The following is a 21,224-nucleotide window of genomic DNA, read 5'->3' as shown; positions in this document are numbered from 1 at the left end:
TTGTGTAACTATCACTACAATTATTAAACATCAATTCACTAATATATACGACGTGCTAATTAAAAGACGTGCTCAGATATGATGCCGTTAAGGTAAGTTGTGCTACAAAGGGTACTGCCCGAGCAGGATTGGATTATGGTAATTTAGTTGGGGCTTTATTATCAAGTCTTGGGTTATCTTGTCATGTAATGATTTATAATTAAATGAGTTTTTGAGATACTAGCCATATTTTCGAAACTAATTACTCTAAAATTCCATTTATTTATATTTTTAATTCGTTTAAATTGATATCAATAGGATATTTAGATAATTTATATTAAAATAATCTTAGATAATAATTTATTAGATAATTTATTAATTATATTAAATAATTACGTAATATTTATAATACAAAAAAATTAAAGCTTTAATGCTCATTAGAGCAGAAAACTCGTTTACTTTTATTTCATCTCAATCAAAATTTTATTAGTAATAAAAAAAATTCTACATTTTACGAATAGAAATTGTCCGTGGGTGGGCGGGAGGAAGGACAATTTAAATTACATTTTTATTAATAATTAAAATAAATATAAAATCAGTTAAAAATATCTTAAAGTTAACGGTGTTCGTTTGGAACGAAGCTTCTAGAAGATTTGACATGATTTTTATTTAATATTATTCTTTATTCAATAACAGTTTTAAGATTTTTAAATTGTGTGTAACGTAAGAATAGAATACGAATAACATAAGAATTTGTTGGAACTATTATAGTGCTCTTAAATTTTAAGTTACACATTAAATTCCTGTAAATTTAATTATTAATTGTGCATTTAATTATAATCAATAATCATTTTAAACCAATTTTAGTCTTTGTAAACTTGCGTTAATATATGATTATGAAACCAATCGAAAAAAAAAATTTAAATTAACTTTAAGATGTCCAACATACATATTAATTTTTAAATAATTCAGTGTTCTAGTTCTTATGTCCAAAACAATGTTCTTCATTAACCATTCATTTTGGACAATGAATGTTCACTTTGAGTTTAACTTCTGCCGTTAAAAATCAAACTATTGTGCCTTTTGTTTCTCTGAACTCATCCATCTTTGCTCGAATTTACATTTACTTTATATGCTTTAATGTGAACCTTTGGTACTTTGGGATTATTCCGTCGACCGTTTTCGCCAAACCCGATGTTATCCCCGAGCCTAAAAACTAACGCCAAAGGATTTGTTGACCGTTGGTAGGTCGAAGGGATAATCCCAAAGAGAAAATGAGGCACTTTGGGATTACACCGTCGATCATTTTCGCCAAACCCGAATTATCCTTATAAATTTGTGGATCCGGAAACTGGTTCACATACACAAAATATAGAACGATTGTTGGGTTCGACAAAATGGCGGAACAGGAAACATCGCGGAACTACCCGAAAGCACTTGGATTCGTATTTAAACGAATTTATGTGGCGGCGATTGAAAAAGGATAATGACTTGTTTGTTTGCGCTCTAAAAGCTATCAAAGATTTTTGGCTGCCGAAATAATTTGTATAATAATATATGTGGTTATTATTAATTATTTTATTATTATTATGATTTGATAAATTTATTGTGTTTACAATGTTTATTTTGTAAAAACTAGCGCAAATCTAAAAAATAGCGCTAAAGGATTTGACGAAGGTTGGCAGGTCGACGGGATAATCCCAAAGTACCGAACCTTTTTCTTTTCTTTTTGATGATGGCACTCAAATCGCAATTTTATTCCTGACGTTCTCCAGTGTTCATTTAATATTGTCTTAATAATTACCTTTCGTGTTGACAAATTTTATAAAACTACACTATCTGGCCATTAATGACCGGACACCCCTCATTTCGGATACATGAGGTGCTAGTATCAAGTCAGTAGGGTGTAGGGCTGCCACGCGCCTAAATCACAGCTTTAACACTTCTAGGAAGGCTATCCACTAGGTGTTGGTACACGGCGGCAGGTATTGCCCGCCATTCCTCCTGTAACATGGCGAAGAGTTGAGTGGTGGTTTTAGGGCACTGTGGTCTGGCCCTCAACCGGCGCTCCAACTCATCCCAGAGATGCTCAATTGGATTGAAGTCGGGACTTTGGGATGGCCAGTCAAGCTCTTGCACCTCCATTTCATCAAACCACTCCGCGATGGCATGTGCTTTATGAATGGCAGCGTTATCGTGTTGAAACACAAACGGGCCGTTACCGAACTGTTGCAACAGGGTGGGAAGCGCCGAATTGTCCAGGATGTCTCTATACCCTTCTGCGTTCAGGGTTCCACGCACTAACACCAAGGCTCCAAGGCCAAACCATGAGAAACACGACCAAACCATAATTCCTCCACCGCCGAACTTCACAATGGGGACAATGCACTCCCGTAGATACCATTTTCCGGGCATTCGCCAGGTCCACACTCGTCCATCAGAGTGCCACAACATGTAGCGTGACTCATCACTCCACATAACGCTTTTCCATTGCTCTTCTGTCCACTGGCAACGCGCTCTGCACCACTGAAATCGGTGGCGGGCGTTTGATGGAGAGATGTTTGGCTTATGTGCTACTGCTCGTCCATGGAATCCTTGTGCAATCAGCTCCCGACGAATGGTACGTGCGCTGGCAACACTGCCAGATGCAGCGCGAAAGTTGGTAGCGACAGTGTCCAACGACATTTGTCGGTTTGCCTTCACTACACGTCGAAGAGATCGTCGATCCCTGTCGGACATTATTTTGGGCTTGCCGGGTCGGGACTGCGGTTTTTCACTCCCTCTCGTTCCCATTTCAACACGACGTCACCAACTGTTGACTGTGGTACCTGAAACTTGTCGGAGATGGCACGTATAGAATGACCAAATCGGTGGGCCCCTATGATCATGCCCCTTTCCGCCTCATTCAGCTCTCGTCGTCCACTCATTTTCACTGTTAACGCTCGTATGGCCGTCGCCTGCTTGCGAGTAGTCTTTCCCCCATCACAGGTTCCGTATTTATTCCACCAGGACGAGTCCACCTGCCGTTCAAGGGGTGTCCGGTCATTAATGGCTAGATAGTGTATTCCTAATTTTGATTTAAATCCACACTAATACATTAAAAATTATTAAAATAATAATTTTCACTTGAATGCAACTTGAAATTCATAACTTGAAAAATATTAACTGATCTTGGAGACTGAAAAGGATATTTTTAAAGAAACTAATGTAGCAGACTAGTCACAAATATTGCCAGTAACTATAACGACATATCGTTTTAAGTTTTTAGATATTAGAAAGATAATGAAGATTAGAAAGATAAAGAAAAAACATTTTGAGAAAATATGTGATTGTTCTTTACTCTCAAATTTTTATTTTATTTATTTGGATAAAAATTACATTTCATCCGCAAGCATTTTTTTTCAACGAGATATATTACTTTTTTCAAAACGCATTACTTAATTATTTAAAAGCATATACCTGATTCTAATTTTTTTTTAACAAATATTCTCGATTCTTTCAACTTTCGAAGCATATTCATAAAACTATCAGTTGTACAAGAGTTATAAGAAATTTATAGTTTGTAAAAACATTCAACTTGAACTCTTGAAAGAATAGTTGAATCAAGAATTTTTCATAAATATTTTAATGTAGAATTTCTCGTGAAATTCTGTATAACTGCAAGTGTTCTATGTAACTGGCTTCTAGTTGATATTTACTATATCAACTAGAAGCTATGTATATGCTTTTAAAATCAGGTATATTTAAATGCATGTACCTGATTCTAATTTTTTTTTTAACAAATATTCTCGATTCTTTCAACTTTCGAAGCATATTCATAAAACTATCAGTTGTACAAGAGTTATAAGAAATTTATAGTTTGTAAACACATTCAACCTGAACTCTAGAAAGAATAGTTGAATCAAGAATTTTTCATAAATATTTTAATGTAGAATTTCTCGTGAAATTCTGTATAACTGCAATTGTTCTATGTAACTGGCTTCTAGTTGATATTTACTATATCAACTAGAAGCTATGTATATGCTTTTAAAATCAGGTATATTTAAATGCATGTACCTGATTCAAATTTTTTTTTAACAAATATTCTCGATTCTTTCAACTTTCGAAGCATATTCATAAAACTATCAGTTGTACAAGAGTTATAAAAAAATTATAGTTTGTAAACACATTCAACTTGAACTCTTGAAAGAATAGTTGAATCAAGAATTTTTCATAAATATTTTAATGTAGAATTTCTCGTGAAATTCTGTATAACTGTAAGTGTTCTATGTAACTGGCTTCTAGTGGATTTTTTATTGCAATAATTATATTCTAAAATTATTCTAGTACTTTCTCATAACACTTTAAAAAATCGATGTTTTTATCGAGACTCACTATAACTATTTGAAAAAAAAAACATTTTGCTTAGTTTTATCCGAATAAATTTTCTGTAATTTTTTAAAAAAAAAATAAAAATTTCTTTTCTTTTAATAAATAGAAAAATTTAAAAATAATGAAAAATAAATATTTGGAAAATTTTATGTATAAATTGCGTAAATATTGATAAATATATCCACTTAGATATAGGATCGTGTGAATATTAATGATTAGAAAAGGATACTTTAAACTGTTTCTAATTTCCGTTCACTGCGTCACTATTTTCTGCACTATTTTCGAATCTTAGACAGAAAAAAAAAACTGGTTATCACAGGATTATTTTAATTAAGAGTCTTAGAAAGAAAAAAATTCTTTTTCACAAGATAACTTTATTTTTGGTGTTTAAACTTTTCAGAAAATTTGTACATGGAAAAATCAAGCTGACGTCACCGGACAAAAATTACTCACCCTAGTGCGCAAGCGCCGATGAATCGTTAGGCTTCGTTAAATGACACGGTGGTCAAGTGAGGTACTCAACTGCGTGCTTATAGCTTCAACGTGATCAAAGGCAAGTAGCTATCAGTGAAATATTTTTTTCGAAGCTGGAATTGTGTGTAAATATGGGTAAGTGTAAGGATGTGATAGAGTGGCAAAAAGGGTCAATAATGTTTGGCGGTGCCCATGGCCATACGGTGAATGAAGTTGCTGGATTTGTTGGCGTTTGGATGCGGACTGTTCAATGTGCCTACAAGCAGTGGTGTAATACACGTGGTCACGGTCGGAAAAATATCCTGCATGAAAGGGACCGGAGACGTGTTTCACGACTTGTCATTCAAAATCACTGCCAAACCCGACAGGAATCGCTTCAGTTTATAAATGAAGGTCCATCCCAACCTGTTAGTGAAAGAACATTGCGACGGGAACTGCATGCAAAGAACATTTGGAGTTGAACATCTCGTAAGAGGCCATTGCTCACACAGGCACAAAAAGCTGCGTGACTTCAGTGGGCTAGAAGTCACCGAACATGGACAGTTGCTGACTAGCTGAATGTAATATGGTCTGAAGAATCACATTTTTGCTTTTATTAAAAAAGACTCACGTCGTCGTGTGCTACGAAGAGCAGATGAAGCATTTCATCCCGACTGTGTGCAAGGTCAGGTTCAGGTCGAGGATGGTTCTGTTATGTTTTGGGGGTGCTTTTCTTACAATGGATTGTGCCCCCTTACTAAGGTGGCCACTAACATGAACCAACAAGTTAACATTCTGGTAACATTCATTAACATTTGAACATTCTGGATGATTAGATGTTGCCTTTCAATCAACATCTTCATGAAAAGTGTGTTGTCGATGCCCCTATTTTTCAAGATGACTACAGCAAAGCTCATCGGGCTGGAAGAATCTGTGACTGGATTTACGAACACTCAGATACTCAATTACATCTCGACTGGCCTGCAAAATCACCTGACTTGAACCCTATTGAATATATAAGGGATATGTTGGAACAACAGGTTAAACGTCGAAATCAGCATCCTCGCAATTTGGTGGATTTGCGTGATCAGATCCTCAGCGAGTGGTTTATACTGGATTCGACGTACCTGCAAAACCTTGTGGACTCACTTCTTAACCGAATCCAGGCCGTTATCGAATTCAGAGGCGAAGTCGCACGCGATTCAATGATGTTTTTCATGATTTCTCTAAGGGTGACTAATTTTTTGTCCGGTGTGCTTATGATAACTAAGTGTTATCTTTGATGTTTAAGATTGTTTCGTCAAGTCACAGTGTGGAATGTGCATTTCAAATATTCTTTTCTTAGCATTAATACCTACTCTAATGACACTAGCACTCAACACAAGCAGTATTTTTTTTAAACTTCAACCTTTTGCAAGATAAGAAAGCTAACTCCTCGGTTTCCCCCCAGGTGGCAATGGAATAGGAATGCGGGTTTCAAATAATCATTTCTTAGCATTAACCCTTACAAGGTGTCTCAAGACGCTAACCCTTTGAACGGGTGTACTTTTTTTTAATTTGAACCTTTTTTGAGCTAAGAACACTAACTCCTTGGTTTCTCACCAGATTGCACTGTAGAAGCTCTTATCAAGTAGCTCATAGTAACTGTACTATACATAGATACCACTTCTATAGACATAGCTGTAGCAGTTCGAAAGTTAAAAGGATGGTTCTATTCTAGGTGCATACCAATAGCTGCCAACACTCAATGTGTCTGTACATTTCGGAAAAAACGGACCACTTTGAAAAACCCTGAAAAAAAGTATTTTTGAAATTCGATTTTTCGGGAACTATCTATCAATTTCACTCAAATTTTGTATTTTGCCCGGCAAAATTACTTCCTAAAAATTATTTAAAAAAGTGTATACCTTATGATTCAAAATTGTTTCGATTATTGTTAATTAAAATAATAAAAATTAATTAATAATTAATAAAAGTTATTTTTTGCATGGAAGTATTTTTGGATAAACAAATTTTGCAACTATGAGCAAAAATTTTTCAATTCACATTTTTTTTAAAAAATTTAAGCTCTCGAGATATAGCGTAATACGCAACAAATAAAATTAACATTAAAACGTCCGAACTTATGACTGTTCTCCTGACCAAATTATTAGGACTATATTTCTTACTTTGCTGTGACTCCCTATGTTTTAGGAGTCAAAAATTCAAATCTGTCGAAAGAAAGGTATACTTATTCAGAGAAAGTGTGTTTTTGTGTTTGATTACGTAACCTGAAATATCGCTAATCGCACTAATCAATCAGCCTATTTGAGATCACCCCCTTGAAATATTAAAATTGCGTCCTAGAACGTAAAGATCTGACTATTAAGTCAAAAGTTATTCAGAGTGGTTCGTTTATTTTTTACGTACTTTACACTTTTTATAATAATCTACAATCAAACGTATAAGGAGATTTCGCAAAAAAAAATTTTATTTTTAAAACGCAGTTTTAAAAACGATAAATTATTAAAACTGTGTTTAAAACACAGTTTGAATAATCATTATTTGCTTTCCTTTAACCTTTTCTTTATAGTGACATGTGATGTCAACAGTTTCAGCAAACTCGTGAATATCATAAAAGAATGCCACGAGCGAGATTTTCACTTTGGAGTTTCCCCAATAACTTCAAACAACACAGATATATCATTGCAGTAAGATTTCTAAGCCTAATTACCACGATGTGCACCTGAGTTCGATTATGACATTCTCCTTCGTATTTCTCTTTGCAGAATACTCAATACAGCCACAAGATGCACTAGGGGACACCCTGTACTGCGATCTTGTCTTTCTCATAGCGGGAAAATGTTTCAAACTGTTGTAAGAACATTAATATTTGTCCTTAAGAACATATTTTTGAAACAACTGAACTCGATTGGTAAGCCTAATAATTGCTTCAGCTTTCATTCTAAATCAAAAATTGCATTTCTTTATTTAAATGTTTGTTTATTGCAGGAAAATATAACCGTGTGAATGAAAGACAATGTTTTGATATGTTTGAGTATAACAAATTGAAAATTTGTTATGATAAACTGTATGATTTTGCTCAAATAAGTCGGATTTCTACAATTTATGAAGCAGATTTAAAGTAAGTAGGAAGATACATTTAAAGCCTATTTTTAATATAAATATTTAGTCGCTGTAATAAAATGCAGTTTAATTGAGCAATTTATTCCAATTTTCAATGTTTTAAGTAACTTAAATTTTTTTATATATGATTTGTTTCGATTTGTGAATCAAATGCCCAGCCTGTTGGCTATTAGGTCATTAGACTCGGTGCTCATTGATTCATTTTTAAACTTAATTTAAGATTCTTATAAGCGATTTGTTTCGATTTATGAATCAAATGCCAGCCTATTGTCCATTAGATCATTAATCTCGGTGCTCACTGATTCATTTTTAAACTTTATTCTATCAAGTAATAAAATAAGTACTTCTCGGTTAGCCGGGAGCAAGAAAATTCAACTATTGTTTTTTTCTTTATAATTTTTATTTCATTTTTATGTGTTTTAAATAAATTAAAGAAGAAAAGAAAAGAAAATAGAGAGACAAGTTTGACGACTTTTCGCTTGAGCCCGGCTAACCGAAAAGTACCATAAAATAATTAATCTGAAAGATTGCAAACAAAGATCTCTAGAAATTATTGTATTAGCAACCTCCTTTTGCGTCTATGTGTTTGCCTGAGTCATGATCAGATTCTATTTTATTTTATAACCATCGTTGAACAGCCGACTCAATTTTGTGTTTACGACTACAAATGTTCAACTCCTTATCCTTGTAATTTTGAACCCAATCCAGAAAACAAGGAAACTCTAGGATCAAGTATTGAAAGAAATTTGACATCATGGTGGACTCTTTGATGGAACTAACCAACATTTACGTTACATAAAGAGTTAAACAACGAAAACCTCCCACGGTTAGCCTGATATCAAAGAGAATCTAACCCATGATCCGTTTACCAGTAAGGATAATTCACGTCAGCAATGTGGTTGGTTCGAACCGCGTGCAGAATTAGTAATCGACAGCCCTCTCTTGGATTCGAACCCAACCATCTCATTGAAAGGCGAGTGCTCTATCCCCTGATCCTCCACGGCTCATGTCTTAGCTATAATTACTATAATTTAAGACGACAGTTAGCTTATGAGTTATGTAGATATAAACTCTCCAATACTTTTCCACGATCCAATTAACTTGAGATATTGAAAAACTTTCGTCAACGTGTGTAGATGTCATATTTTGTCTTGTTGAATACAGAATAAACTCAGAAGAATCGATAATATTAAAACGATATTAATGGTCACGAAGAACATCTGAAGATTCTTTTTAAACTCCAGTTTTGGCGTCTAATGAGTCCAGTTTAAGTAAACGTACAGTTCTTATTAGATTTATAGTTGCTGTGTAGCTTTGTCCCGGATCTGAACATCTGAGGATTCTTCTAAGCTCCAGTTTTAACATGTAATGAGTCCAGTTTTAAGTAAACATACAATTCTTCTGAGATTTATAGTTGTTGTGATGCTTTGTCTTGGATCTGAGCATCAGATTATTCTTTTAAACTCCAGTTTTAGCGTGTAATGAGTCCAGTTTAAGTAAACGTACAGTTCTTATTAGATTTATAGTTGCTGTGTAGCTTTGTCCCGGATCTGAACATCTGAGGATTCTTCTAAGCTCCAGTTTTAACATGTAATGAGTTTTAAGTAAACATACAATTCTTCTGAGATTTATAGTTGCTGTGATGCTTTGTCTTGGATCTGAGCATCAGATTATTCTTTTAAACTCCAGTTTTAGCGTGTAATGAGTCCAGTTTAAGTAAACGTACAGTTCTTATTAGATTTATAGTTGCTGTGTAGCTTTGTCCCGGATCTGAACATCTGAGGATTCTTTTAAGCTCCAGTTTTAACATGTAATGAGTCCAGTTTTAAGTAAACATGCAATTCTTCTTAGATTTATAGTTGCTGTGATGCTTTGTCCTGGATCTGAGCATCAGATTATTCTTTTAAACTCCAGTTTTAGCGTGTAATGAGTCCAGTTTAAGTAAACGTACAGTTCTTATTAGATTTATTGTTGCTGTGTAGCTTTGTCCCGGATCTGAACATCTGAGGATTCTTCTAAGCTCCAGTTTTAACATGTAATGAGTCCAGTTTTAAGTAAACATACAATTCTTCTGAGATTTATAGTTGCTGTGATGCTTTGTCCTGGATCTGAGCATCAGATTATTCTTTTAAACTCCAGTTTTAGCGTGTAATGAGTTCAGTTTAAGTAAACGTACAGTTCTTATTAGATTTATAGTTGCTGTGTAGCTTTGTCCCGGAACTGAACATCTGAGGATTCTTTTAAGCTCCAGTTTTAACATGTAATGAGTTCAGTTTTAAGTAAACATACAATTCTTCTTAGATTTATAGTTGCTGTGATGCTTTGTCCTGGATCTGAGCATCAGATAATTCTTTTAAACTCCAGTTTTAGCGTGTAATGAGTCCAGTTTTAAGTAAACGTACAATTCTTATTAGCTGCGTAACTTTGTCCCGGATCTGAACATCGGAGGATTCTTTTAAGCTCCAGTTTCAGTGTGTAATGAAGTTACGTAAACATACAATTCTTATTAAATTTATAGCTTATATGGAGCTTCGTCACCAAATAATATTTTCAGAGATAAACCAATCGTTTTTAGAGCTAGAACACGTCTGAAACTTCATTATCTGGACTCAATTCAAAACCATTAGGATATTAAGCTGTAAAGATCTGGCAACAAAGAGAACTGCGTAGGTAAATATTCTGAAGATTGCCAAGGCTCACAGCAGATAATTATTCTAATGGAGATGTAGTCTCGTAACTAATAACCCAATCTAGAAGACAAGGAAAATTTTAAATCAAGCATTTAAATAAACTCTTTGTGGACGACTTTTTGAGTAAAGTAATATGCATCTGCCTTGCCCCAAGAATTAAAAAAAATAATAATAAATAAAAAAAAACTTGAACCATGACATGACCAATCTACTATTTGTGCCATTTTAAACCATCACTGTCAAATATTTGTAACACGTAAAACGTTTACAGTCAAAAGGGACACTTGAATCTTCGGAAATTTATAATGATGTAACCACGTTGTAATTGGACAAAATAGTCGCTGTGTAAACTATATTTGCATGACAGTCTTAAGTAAATAGTTTTTAAACACCAATGCATTCATTTTAAACTAAAATATGCGCTATCTAAATTTGGAAACTTAAAATTCTTTTGGTTACTCTTCAAATTTACTTAAATATGAACTATCCTATACACAATACAGAGTATTTTCTCTAAAAAAAAATATTAACCTATTTACAATTCTGTTTTAGGTACATAATGGCTTGTTTTGAAGAAGAATTAAGAACTTGCAACAAAGTTCACATAAAAATGCTTATCAAGATTCTTATCGGTTCATTCCTTGGCGACGAAAAAGAATCAAACAGTATAGTCGAAAATAATGGATCTGAGTTTTTCAATTCTAGTAAGCAAATCATAAAAAATTTTAAAGCATAGTTTACCGTAGAACACAAGTTACTTTTAATGGTCAAGCCCTTTTGGACGTAAGATAAATTGCTCCGTTTCTACATTATTCCAACGATTACAATGTCTTACGATTCTCTCGGACATGCTTCATATATACTCCACTGCAAGGTTCTGCCTCCTGCATTCTGTGGCTGGTTATTTCACGTTAACGTCAAAAGTAGGTGGTGTGTAGTGGCCACATTAAAGTGACTGGGCAATGTATATCATTAACTTACCATCAGAGCCTGACTAAGGCTAGGGCATACGGGGCAGTTGCCCAGGGCCACACATCAGAGGGGATCCCCAAATCGAATGGAAAGTTAATTTTAGGTTTCCTTTTTTAATGAACTTTTTTAAACAAAATATCAGTAGAGTGTAAAATTCGTCAGTTTTATATTAGTTTCCTTATTAATTTATCGTACGAACACAAAAAATTTTTATTTCGTAAATCCATCACTTTCTAAAGCAGAATTCAACTAATTTTTCGCAATTGCGGTAAACAAATTTGGTCAATCAAAAGCCTGTATTTTTACATACCGCAAAATGCAATATATTTACAAAAATACAGGCTTCTGATTGGCTTGATTGATCCATCATAATTGCAAAAACTTAGCTGAATTCCGCCCTACTGTCAGCAAGGATATAAATTTTTCGCAGCTAGATGACAAAGTTAACAATCAGAAAACTTCATTTCGGCATGATGTTCATAGAATTGTCAAAAAATCTGTAAAATAGACAGAACAATATGTCGTCTGACCATTGGAGGGGGAAGACTATATAGCTATTTTAGGTTCTAGTCGACTCTCTTGTTATATATGTATAATGAGGTAAAAATTTAAATACCTCCATAGAGTTCGGTTCTTCGCAACTGAAGTAATAAAGTAGAGGGGGGGAGGCCCAAAGAAGTTTTTGCCCGGGGCCCCAATTAGGCTAAGTCTAGCCCTGCTTACCATTTATATAATTCAGAGTGTTTTAATTTTAAGCATTTGGATAAATAAGAGTATACATTTCCTTACAAACCAATCTGCAAAAATATTATCCCTCATTTTTGCATCTTCTTTATAATTAAGTCATGTATTACAATAAGTTTGATTAAACCAATTTTTTTAGAATTTTTTTTTTATTTTAGGAAATTCTGAGCAAAATACAACTATCTGTAATGGAAAACGTAAGTAATTTTTTTGGCATATAAAATGTCTTCTAACTTATTAACTCTTACTCGTGCAACAATATAAAAAAAATTACAGTTACCTTTAACTTAAGTCCTGGATTGCATACGTTTCCAAGTCTCTAACCTTAAACATGAATAAATTCACAGATGAAGTTGAACATATGATAATAGCGCAAAAAAAAACATTATGATATGAATCATGAAACATAAGGTTTTTATGTTGCATGTAACGTGAATTTTTATGCTTCATTTGAGATGATACTAATTTTTATTAGTTTCTTGTAAAAGATAGATATTTTTCGTGTTTCACGTAATAATGAGGAACATATTTGCGAGTTTCACGTAACTTGAAAAACGTCCTTGTGTCTTTCACGTAACATGAGGAACATTCTTGTAACACGAAAAACATTTTTGTGTTCTTTGGAACTTGGAAAAAACTCTGTTTCGTGCAGCATGATTGAAGAAAGTTAAAACATTCAATTCCACGCTAATTCGATCAATTTATTGTGCATGTCGAAACACGTGATTTATGTTAATCTGATTCTCAATTTTTCTTCCAGCTGGAGAGAATTGCTCTTTTAATGATGCAATAAACCGTAAGTTTCTGATTTTTTTTAAATCGATTTCTCCCTTTTCGTTTAACTTTTCAGCTTATGAGGTTGCGATTAATCGATAGATCTTATGTACGTACGAGTTTAAATTTTTGGAGATAATCTCAAACATGTCCATTTTAAAAGATTAAACACAGTGTTTATTAATTCAGCTTAAACAGGTCTAACTCATCTTTTCACTAAAAATCGATTTTTTTCAAAATAAGTATGCATTATCCAAACTGCTGCATAACTCTTTTTATTCCCATGACCTCTTTAATTTAGACACACCTTGCTTTATGAAATTGATTTAAACCACAATAGTTTAATGAAATACCCTCACTGATTTACCCATAATTATTTATAGAAGTAACTTATGCGCCGCTGTGAAAGCGAAGTGGTTAGAGAATCGAATTCCGGTTCGGGGTTCGATCCTCAGGTGCGCTAAGATCCACCGAGTACATACGATATACGTGCTCGTAAAATCTATGGAATCTAAAGTTCTGTAGTCAGTAGCTTAACAATACAATGGCTAGAAGGATTTGGAGAAAATTTCATTTCCCTTCAAACAAATCTGCATCTAAATTGAGGAAGAAGCCTCACGGAACAAAGGGTGCTGCCATCTATACGTGGTGTTCTGAAATAAGACGTACTTTCATCCTTGCGGTGCTCTCTTCTCAAACAGAAGGACCACCTTTTTGATTTAATTCGCAAAAGGCAAATGGCTGATGAGCTTGACTTGTCCGAGCATCCTTAGAAAGAACAATTTGTGTGTGAGATCTCTTTTAAAATGCTGTATTTACTAATAAAATAAAATCATTGCTTTTCAGGACATCCACGGGAAGCTGAGTATCGAAGCGTTGGCGATGAAGGTATACCAACTTTATATGTAAATTGTACCCTAAATAGTTGAAATTCATTCTTTCAGTATTTCTACTAAAAGTAAAAACGTGAGCCTCCCACGAGCATCTGAAACTCCGTGTTTGTTCAATAGTAAATACAGGCATGAATTTAAAGTTAAATTTATCTTCGTAATGTAGTTTTCTGTTACGAATCTTCTTAACTACATGCACAACATTAAAAAAACGAATCGCACATGAAATCGATTTCTAGGTATAGAATAAAACACGATTGGTGTCAAAGCAAAAGAGGTACTAGCTTCAAGATTTTGGAAAACTCAATGTATATCTGGGAAAAAATAAAGCATCGTATCAAAGACGCAGTAAATCAATAAAACTGCAAATTAATGAATCAAAGAAATTATAAATGTAAGAATTGATTAATCAATGAGTAAGCGAAACAACAAGTCTTGGTGTCAACGAATCAATAAATCAGTAAACGAGTAGATTAATGAAATATCGAGTGCACTTTTTAATTAAATCAGCTACAGAGTGAATTAATGAATAAGGGATTCTTTGACTTGTTAATTTTCTCTTTCATTAATTCCCAGCTTAGCTGACTCACTTACAATCTGATTCGTTGGTTTATTAATTTCATGACATGTTTGCCGCTGATGCGTCGTTTTGCTAATTTATTACATCTCTGATTCCATTATTATTCAGATTCATGATTTAATGGTTGGTTCTTTTCTTGCTTTACTTATTTATTGATTTTTTGATTTGTCTTTTTTTTTAATTAATAAATTATGGATTTGCTTATTCATTTATTTACTCATACACTGATTCATTGATCTGATGATTGATTCACTATATATTCATGAATCATGGTTGAGATCTACCACAGTAAAGTTAGGGTTTAGGCCTTTAAACCCCGGTTTATTTGTCTGACGAAATAGAACGTAATTTAAATTTTAAATTTTCTCCCCAAAAGGTCTATCCATCTCAGCTTGAGCCTACCTCTAGATCAATTTTCCAAGAGATCGAGAAAAAAATATCATGTAATGGTATGCCTTTTATCCGAATTGGATAGAAATCACATCGTGAAAATGATATGAATCCGTAAAAAATAATTGCATTTTCTTGCACTTGGCCCTGTACCAGCCCTGATAGGTTCTCACTAAATGGCACAAGCTTTAATGTAGAAAAAATGGCCATATAAGTACACAACTGATGAACCCTCCACCCCAGTACTTGGTCGCAGCTAGTGTACCTTCTGAGGTTGAGCTTGAGATTTTAAATTCTTGAGCGTAAATTTCAGCTTTGGCGACTAGCGTCATTTCAACATTGGCGACATTTTTCAAAATTGCGCCAAGTGTGTGCTTGAATTTCACCAAAATTTTAAAAAGAATTACATTTTTAAAAATAATCTGAAATTTTAATTAAACAATCAATACACTGTTTTTAGACAAGCATTTCTTCCTTAAATGAAGTAACTTTTAAATATGTTTATTTCACGCCAATTTTTTTAAACCATTTTATTCCCTAATTCTTTTAGCGTGTTAAAAATAATCTTTATTTTTTCATTATTAAATCTAGTTTTGAAATTTAAAAAAAAATATATATTAAAATGCGTTCTAATAAATTCCCTTTACTTTTTTAGAAAGAGACAATCTGAAAGACGGAATTGACTCTGATTTAGATGATGATTATAATGATGGAAACCAAGACCTTCATAAAGTTAATGGGAGAAGTGATTATAATAATGTCATTGAGGATGGGAAAGATACATACGAGTCCGATGAATATGACGACTCGGATGAAAATTCACTATCAAATGAAGATGAAGAACATGATATAGTTCGACGACGAGGTATGCATTAACCTCATGCAATATATTCCTATAAATATTGTTTTACAATATTTACATGATGCAAAATAAATTTTAGTGAAAATCCTATAAATAAAATGCACTGAAATACTTATAAATTAGGTTTTATTTCATCATCATAGTTGGCCAGACAGCCCAATGTGGGCCAATGCCTTCCTCTGTAGAATTCTCCATAACGACTTTTGATTTCCAATTCTTTTCATTAATTGTAGGAATATTAGACTTCACCTAGTCAGCCCATCTCAATCGCGGTCTTCCCCGCTTTCTTGTTCCAGTGGGTCTAAAAAGCAGTATTTTTTATTTTTTTATTGTATTGTCATCACTCATTCGAATCGCGTGGGCCCTCCAATTCATTCTGTTTATTTTTATGTATTTAATAATATCGGATTGTCTATAAATCTTGTACAGTTCAAAGTTAAATCTCTTTCTCCAGTTATTGTTTTCATTTACACTATTACAAGTATATTCCGCAAAATCTTTCTCTCAAATATTGCGATACATTTTTCCTCCAGTTTTGTCATTGTCCAAGCTCTAGAAGCGTATGTGAAGACTGGACCAACAAGAGTTTTATTTTACAGATAAAAAAAAAGACTGAAGAACATATTCTTCTACAATAGCGTAAGTAGGACAATAACGCAGATAGCAAATCAATTTCTTAATGTGTACCATACATCGAAAAAGGCATGTCCTAGTCGAAATGGGCGTTACTTTCAAGGTATGCGAGTTCACATCAAGTCCGGGTCACCAATGTGGGTAAATTAGTTATCGACAAAGTCAACCTTCATCATTCAAGAGGTATCTCAAGATAGAATCTTGTTAACACGTCTTATATACTAGTTATATACTAGTGAATTGATGTTTAATATTCGTAGGGGTAGTACACACCTTCTCCTCGAGAGCCTGTTGGTCTTGCATTAAAGTTTTTAAACTAGTATAATCTTCATGCATTCTGATGACAAGACCTGACATTTTATTTTTTTAAGTATATCAGCTGATTCCTTATATAAGCGGTGTAGCTATAAATTGGATCTTCTTAACTATGCACCTTTTTTATATACTACCTAGTAAACACTGATGTTATTAGGAGAATTTGCAGAATTGGTCGCTTATCTCTAGAATTACTAGACCGACTTAGAGAATTTTCAGAATTGGTCGATTATCTCTAGAACTACTAGCCCGACTTAAAAGAATTTGCAGAATTGGTCGATTGTCTTTAGAATTACTAGACCGACTTAGAGAATTTGCAGAATTGGTCGATTATCTCTAGAACTACTAGACCGACTTAAGAGAATTTGCAGAATTGGTCGATTGTCTTTAGAATTACTAGACCAACTTAAGAGAATTTTCAGAATTGGTCGATTATCTCTAGAACTACTAGCCCGACTTAAAAGAATTTGCAGAATTGGTCGATTGTCTTTAGAATTACTAGACCGACTTAGAGAATTTGCAGAATTGGTCGATTATCTCTAGAACTACTAGCCCGACTTAAGAGAAATTGCAGAATTGGTCGATTGTCTTTAGAATTACTAGACCGACTTAAGAGAATTTGCAGAATTGGTCGATTATCTCTAGAACTACAGGACCGATTTTAATGAAATTTGATATGAGCACACATTGATACAATACAAAGCAAATAATCATTCAACAGTTGTAATACACATGCAGGATCGTGCGCAACACTCGTTGGAGTCAGAAGGTATAAAATTTCCAAAGGACAATTCAGGCCAATTGCCACAAGAAAGGATAAACTGCCTTATTTCAAGTATGAAATCACGCTGCAAGGCCGGTATCTCTGTAAGAGGGGACCACACACATATTAACTCATTTTTTGTTGTTGTTTAGTCTGTAGTCGCTATTTCATACCTTCCTCCTCCAACCAGTGTTACTCACGATCATGCGTGTGTATTACAATTGTTGAATGGTTATTTGTTTTGCATTGTAACAAAGTATGTACATATCAACTTTCATTGAAATCGGTACAGAAGCTCTAGAGATAATCGACCAAGTATACAAATTCTCCTACTTTCTTACATCCAGTGTACATACATGTCGGTGCCTTTCTCACAATGGCAATAATTTTGTGTTTGTGAGGTTGAAAACTATAAACTTCATTCTCATAAAATATATTTTCTTAAATAAATTTCTTCAAATAATCAAAGCAATTTCTTCATTTCAGGTTTTGAAATTGATTGCGATGCTTCAGATAGAAGTAAGTTACGTTCATTCTAATTATAAAATGAGAAGTACTAATTAATACTTATGAATAGTAAAATAATAATTAATACTTTATAAATTGTAAACATAAATGGTAATTAGGATCACACTATGTAATTTAAATTACACAAATATGAAAATGCAATCATTGTTTATCTGTTGTAAGAATTCAGCAGTTTGGAACTACGACATCAAAATCTTTTTTATCTATCCTTAAAAATACTGATCTGAAATGGGTGACATGTTTCCCCCCACTTATTATAAATATCAGTACAAACAGTACAAAATAACAGTACAAGGAACGCAAATGAAATGAAAAGCGAACGAACGATCGAAGGTGAAGTAATACCATTGATGAAATTTGAGATATTGTGCCAGACTGCTTCGAACATTTTTATTGACTAATTATCGGTCAAAATATTCACTCCTACCCTATGCATGAAGTAGACTATTCTGCTTTTCTATTCCACCAAAACTTGACCTCAGAATACCAAAATTTATATGTATGATGTCAAGGAGAGGCGTCACCCTAGGAAGTTCTTCCACCACTAGCGGTAGAGTAGCCATCAACAGACTAAATAACTGTAGTGTATTTGCCACAAGGTTCTGGTTAAATATGGAACAACAAAAAGTCCTCGCACTAATTGAGGTTTGAAAGTTTGATATACCAGCTCAGGAGCTGCCCAAGACGTCTGTCCAAAGTCAAGATTAAGTGGGTATAGTGGCTATTTCCCTAAGAAACAGGGCTATGTGTCCTGTCAGGGTGAGGTGGTGCATGTATCTCTATTTCAGACGACTTTATCAACATCATAATATTGCCATACAGTGCCACCGTTGAATCAAAATGCAACAACAACATGCTAGGCAAATGTGGATACTTTTTCTAAAAATTCAAATCTGCAATAAAAAAAGGCTTCTGTTTTACGAGATTTTAAAGTTGCTCTCAATCTACCTCCGGGTGATAAGATTTAGGAGGGTCGAGTTTGATATAAATTATTTTGAAAATATTTCACACGTGTACTTTCAGATTTTCATCAGATCCAATATGCACTCTTTGAAATATTTGCTCGCTTTCATACAGTACACCCTTTTGCAAATGATTTGAAAATACAAATGATTTGACACTCGCAGATTATGGAAAGTTTTTTGGATAACTCTGGGTGAGGAAAAATTGGTAGTTATTTAAATTATAGCTAAAAAAGACACTGTTTTATCTCTGGTAGTACAGAGTACAGAATGTACAAAAGAACGTATTTATATTTCAGAATTAGAGTCTTGCATTGAAGACATCAAACCCGAAATAATTGAAAAATGCATGCCAGGTATGGCGAATTTTAACTACACCAATCGTCTACCAGAAAATGAAGCAGCATATAAGTTGTAAGTCTAAATATTTTTTATTTATAAATTGATATGTATATTTAATGTGTAGTCTCTTGAGTTTATAATACCCCTGCTAAGACAAATCCGCTGGTCCAGCATCACAAAATTGTTGGAAGCCAGCAGCTAAATCAAAGGGCCAGCTTACGCTTTCCACCACTTTCACCGATTCAAAATTAGATTGCTGGCCAACTGTCGGCCCAATTACTGCAGGGCCGTTTTCTGGTCAACAGTATTTGCTGGCTAAAAAGCACAGAGTGAAGAAATTACACAACATTTTTTGTGGTGCTACCTGCAGATCGTCTTCAATGAAACTTAATAAAGTTATAAAGCATACTTTAAAACAAAATTCAATTATTGGTCTCATTTTGGAATTTTTCTTATTACGTTCAAGTATTTGTTTGCGACTCTTAATATTGATAGTTTTTTAGGTTTACAAGGATTCTAAAGTTATTATGAAAACTTTATGCTGATATTTAAAATTAATATTACAAATTGATTGTTTTTTGTCTTAAAAAAAAAAGATATTACTGTTTTAGCGAAATTTTGTCAAAAAAATTCAAGTTAACTTGTTTCACTGTTGTTGTTTTTTCTGCATTAAATAAAATACATTTTAATTCAACTAAAAAAAATTCCACCTACTTGTATGTTTTAAAGTTTTTAAAATTTAAATGTTTAAAACGAATTTTAATCTTTTTTTTTTAATTGAAGAATGAAAAAAAAACCTTTTTGTTTCCAATTTAAATTCTGGACCAAAACAGTAACGAAAAAATTTTTAGAATTCTCAAAATTTTTCCTTACCAAAATTTGGTTAGGTAATGTAATATTTTAAGCGAAGAATATTTAATTTTTTCTCGAGAGAATTTAAAAAAAGTCATTTAGGATATTTTCTTGTATCATTTTTTTTATCGCAGCTTTCAACTACACGGATATGGTACATAATTTCCTTTTTTCTTTTTTTTTTATTAATAGAAAAGGTTGCATTAATATTAAAACATTAAAATATACTAGTGGGCTGCGCCCCTTGCTCGCTAACGCTCGCCAACCCCTGAAAATTGCTACGCGATCTTATATGGTTTGCTTCGCAAACCAAGCTCGCTTCGCTCGCTACTAACTTAGGTGCATTGCAAATACACAAAATTCTAAGAATTCAAAACAATCATTCAAATCCATATAACAACTTTTTTTTAAAAAAAAAATTACATCTTTTTAGTAAATACTATGTCATTAAAATAAATTTGAATTCAAATAAATGACATGTAATTCGTTAAACCTATTAGAAATGTGCTATAGTATAAAATCTTAAGATAAAATTTCTAAAACTGATATCTCTTTAAAAAGGTTAAAATTTTGGCTTTAATTAAGTCTATTAAAAATTGAAATAAGTGAATTGCAATGGAAAAACCTGCATAAACAAATAAATTCTAGTAAAACAAATAAATTCGTGATATAAATCAAAAATCGTCAAATAAATTCGTAATATATAAATTCATAAAAAAAGCGCTCTCGACAAAATACTAAAATAGAAATCTATCGACAAAGACTACTCACTTCTGCCTAGCTCATGCTCTCTTTGGTTATTTCAGTTTTTAAAAGCACTATATGTTGAGCCATCTCAGCTAGATTTGGCATGTGACATTTTTAGCGGCAATCATTGGTCGATTTTCTAGCGTTGCCATTCGGGGAGTTGTATTGAGGCTTTTTTTTGTCGCCGTGTAAGAGAAATATGTATATATTCATCAAACTATCATAATTTATAAACGGTTTGAAAAAATATT

At 33.3% G+C, this 21,224-nt stretch overlaps 1 protein-coding gene across 1 annotated transcript in view; it reads left to right on the top strand.

The window, feature by feature from the left end:
• The first annotated feature begins 7,373 nt into the window (after positions 1-7,373).
• LOC107436429 (uncharacterized) overlaps positions 7,374-21,224 on the top strand; it is a 263,791-nt gene continuing 249,940 nt past the window's right edge. The window contains exons 1-9 of the mRNA XM_087164512.1: positions 7,374-7,493; positions 7,572-7,717; positions 7,795-7,927; positions 11,172-11,361; positions 13,096-13,131; positions 13,956-13,997; positions 15,625-15,834; positions 18,029-18,061; positions 19,332-19,446. Coding sequence (XP_087020638.1) covers positions 19,382-19,446 — 65 coding nt within the window. The 5' untranslated portion in view covers positions 7,374-7,493; positions 7,572-7,717; positions 7,795-7,927; ... (4 more) ...; positions 18,029-18,061; positions 19,332-19,381. The remainder of the gene's footprint in view (positions 7,494-7,571; positions 7,718-7,794; positions 7,928-11,171; positions 11,362-13,095; positions 13,132-13,955; positions 13,998-15,624; positions 15,835-18,028; positions 18,062-19,331; positions 19,447-21,224) is intronic.

The sequence above is a fragment of the Parasteatoda tepidariorum genome, chromosome 5 (genome assembly GCF_982258835.1).
Source record: "Parasteatoda tepidariorum strain Cologne lab strain chromosome 5, Ptep-v5.0, whole genome shotgun sequence".
In the NCBI taxonomy this organism is placed as follows: Eukaryota; Metazoa; Arthropoda; class Arachnida; order Araneae; family Theridiidae; genus Parasteatoda; species Parasteatoda tepidariorum.
This window is presented reverse-complemented; position numbering and strand designations above follow the sequence as displayed.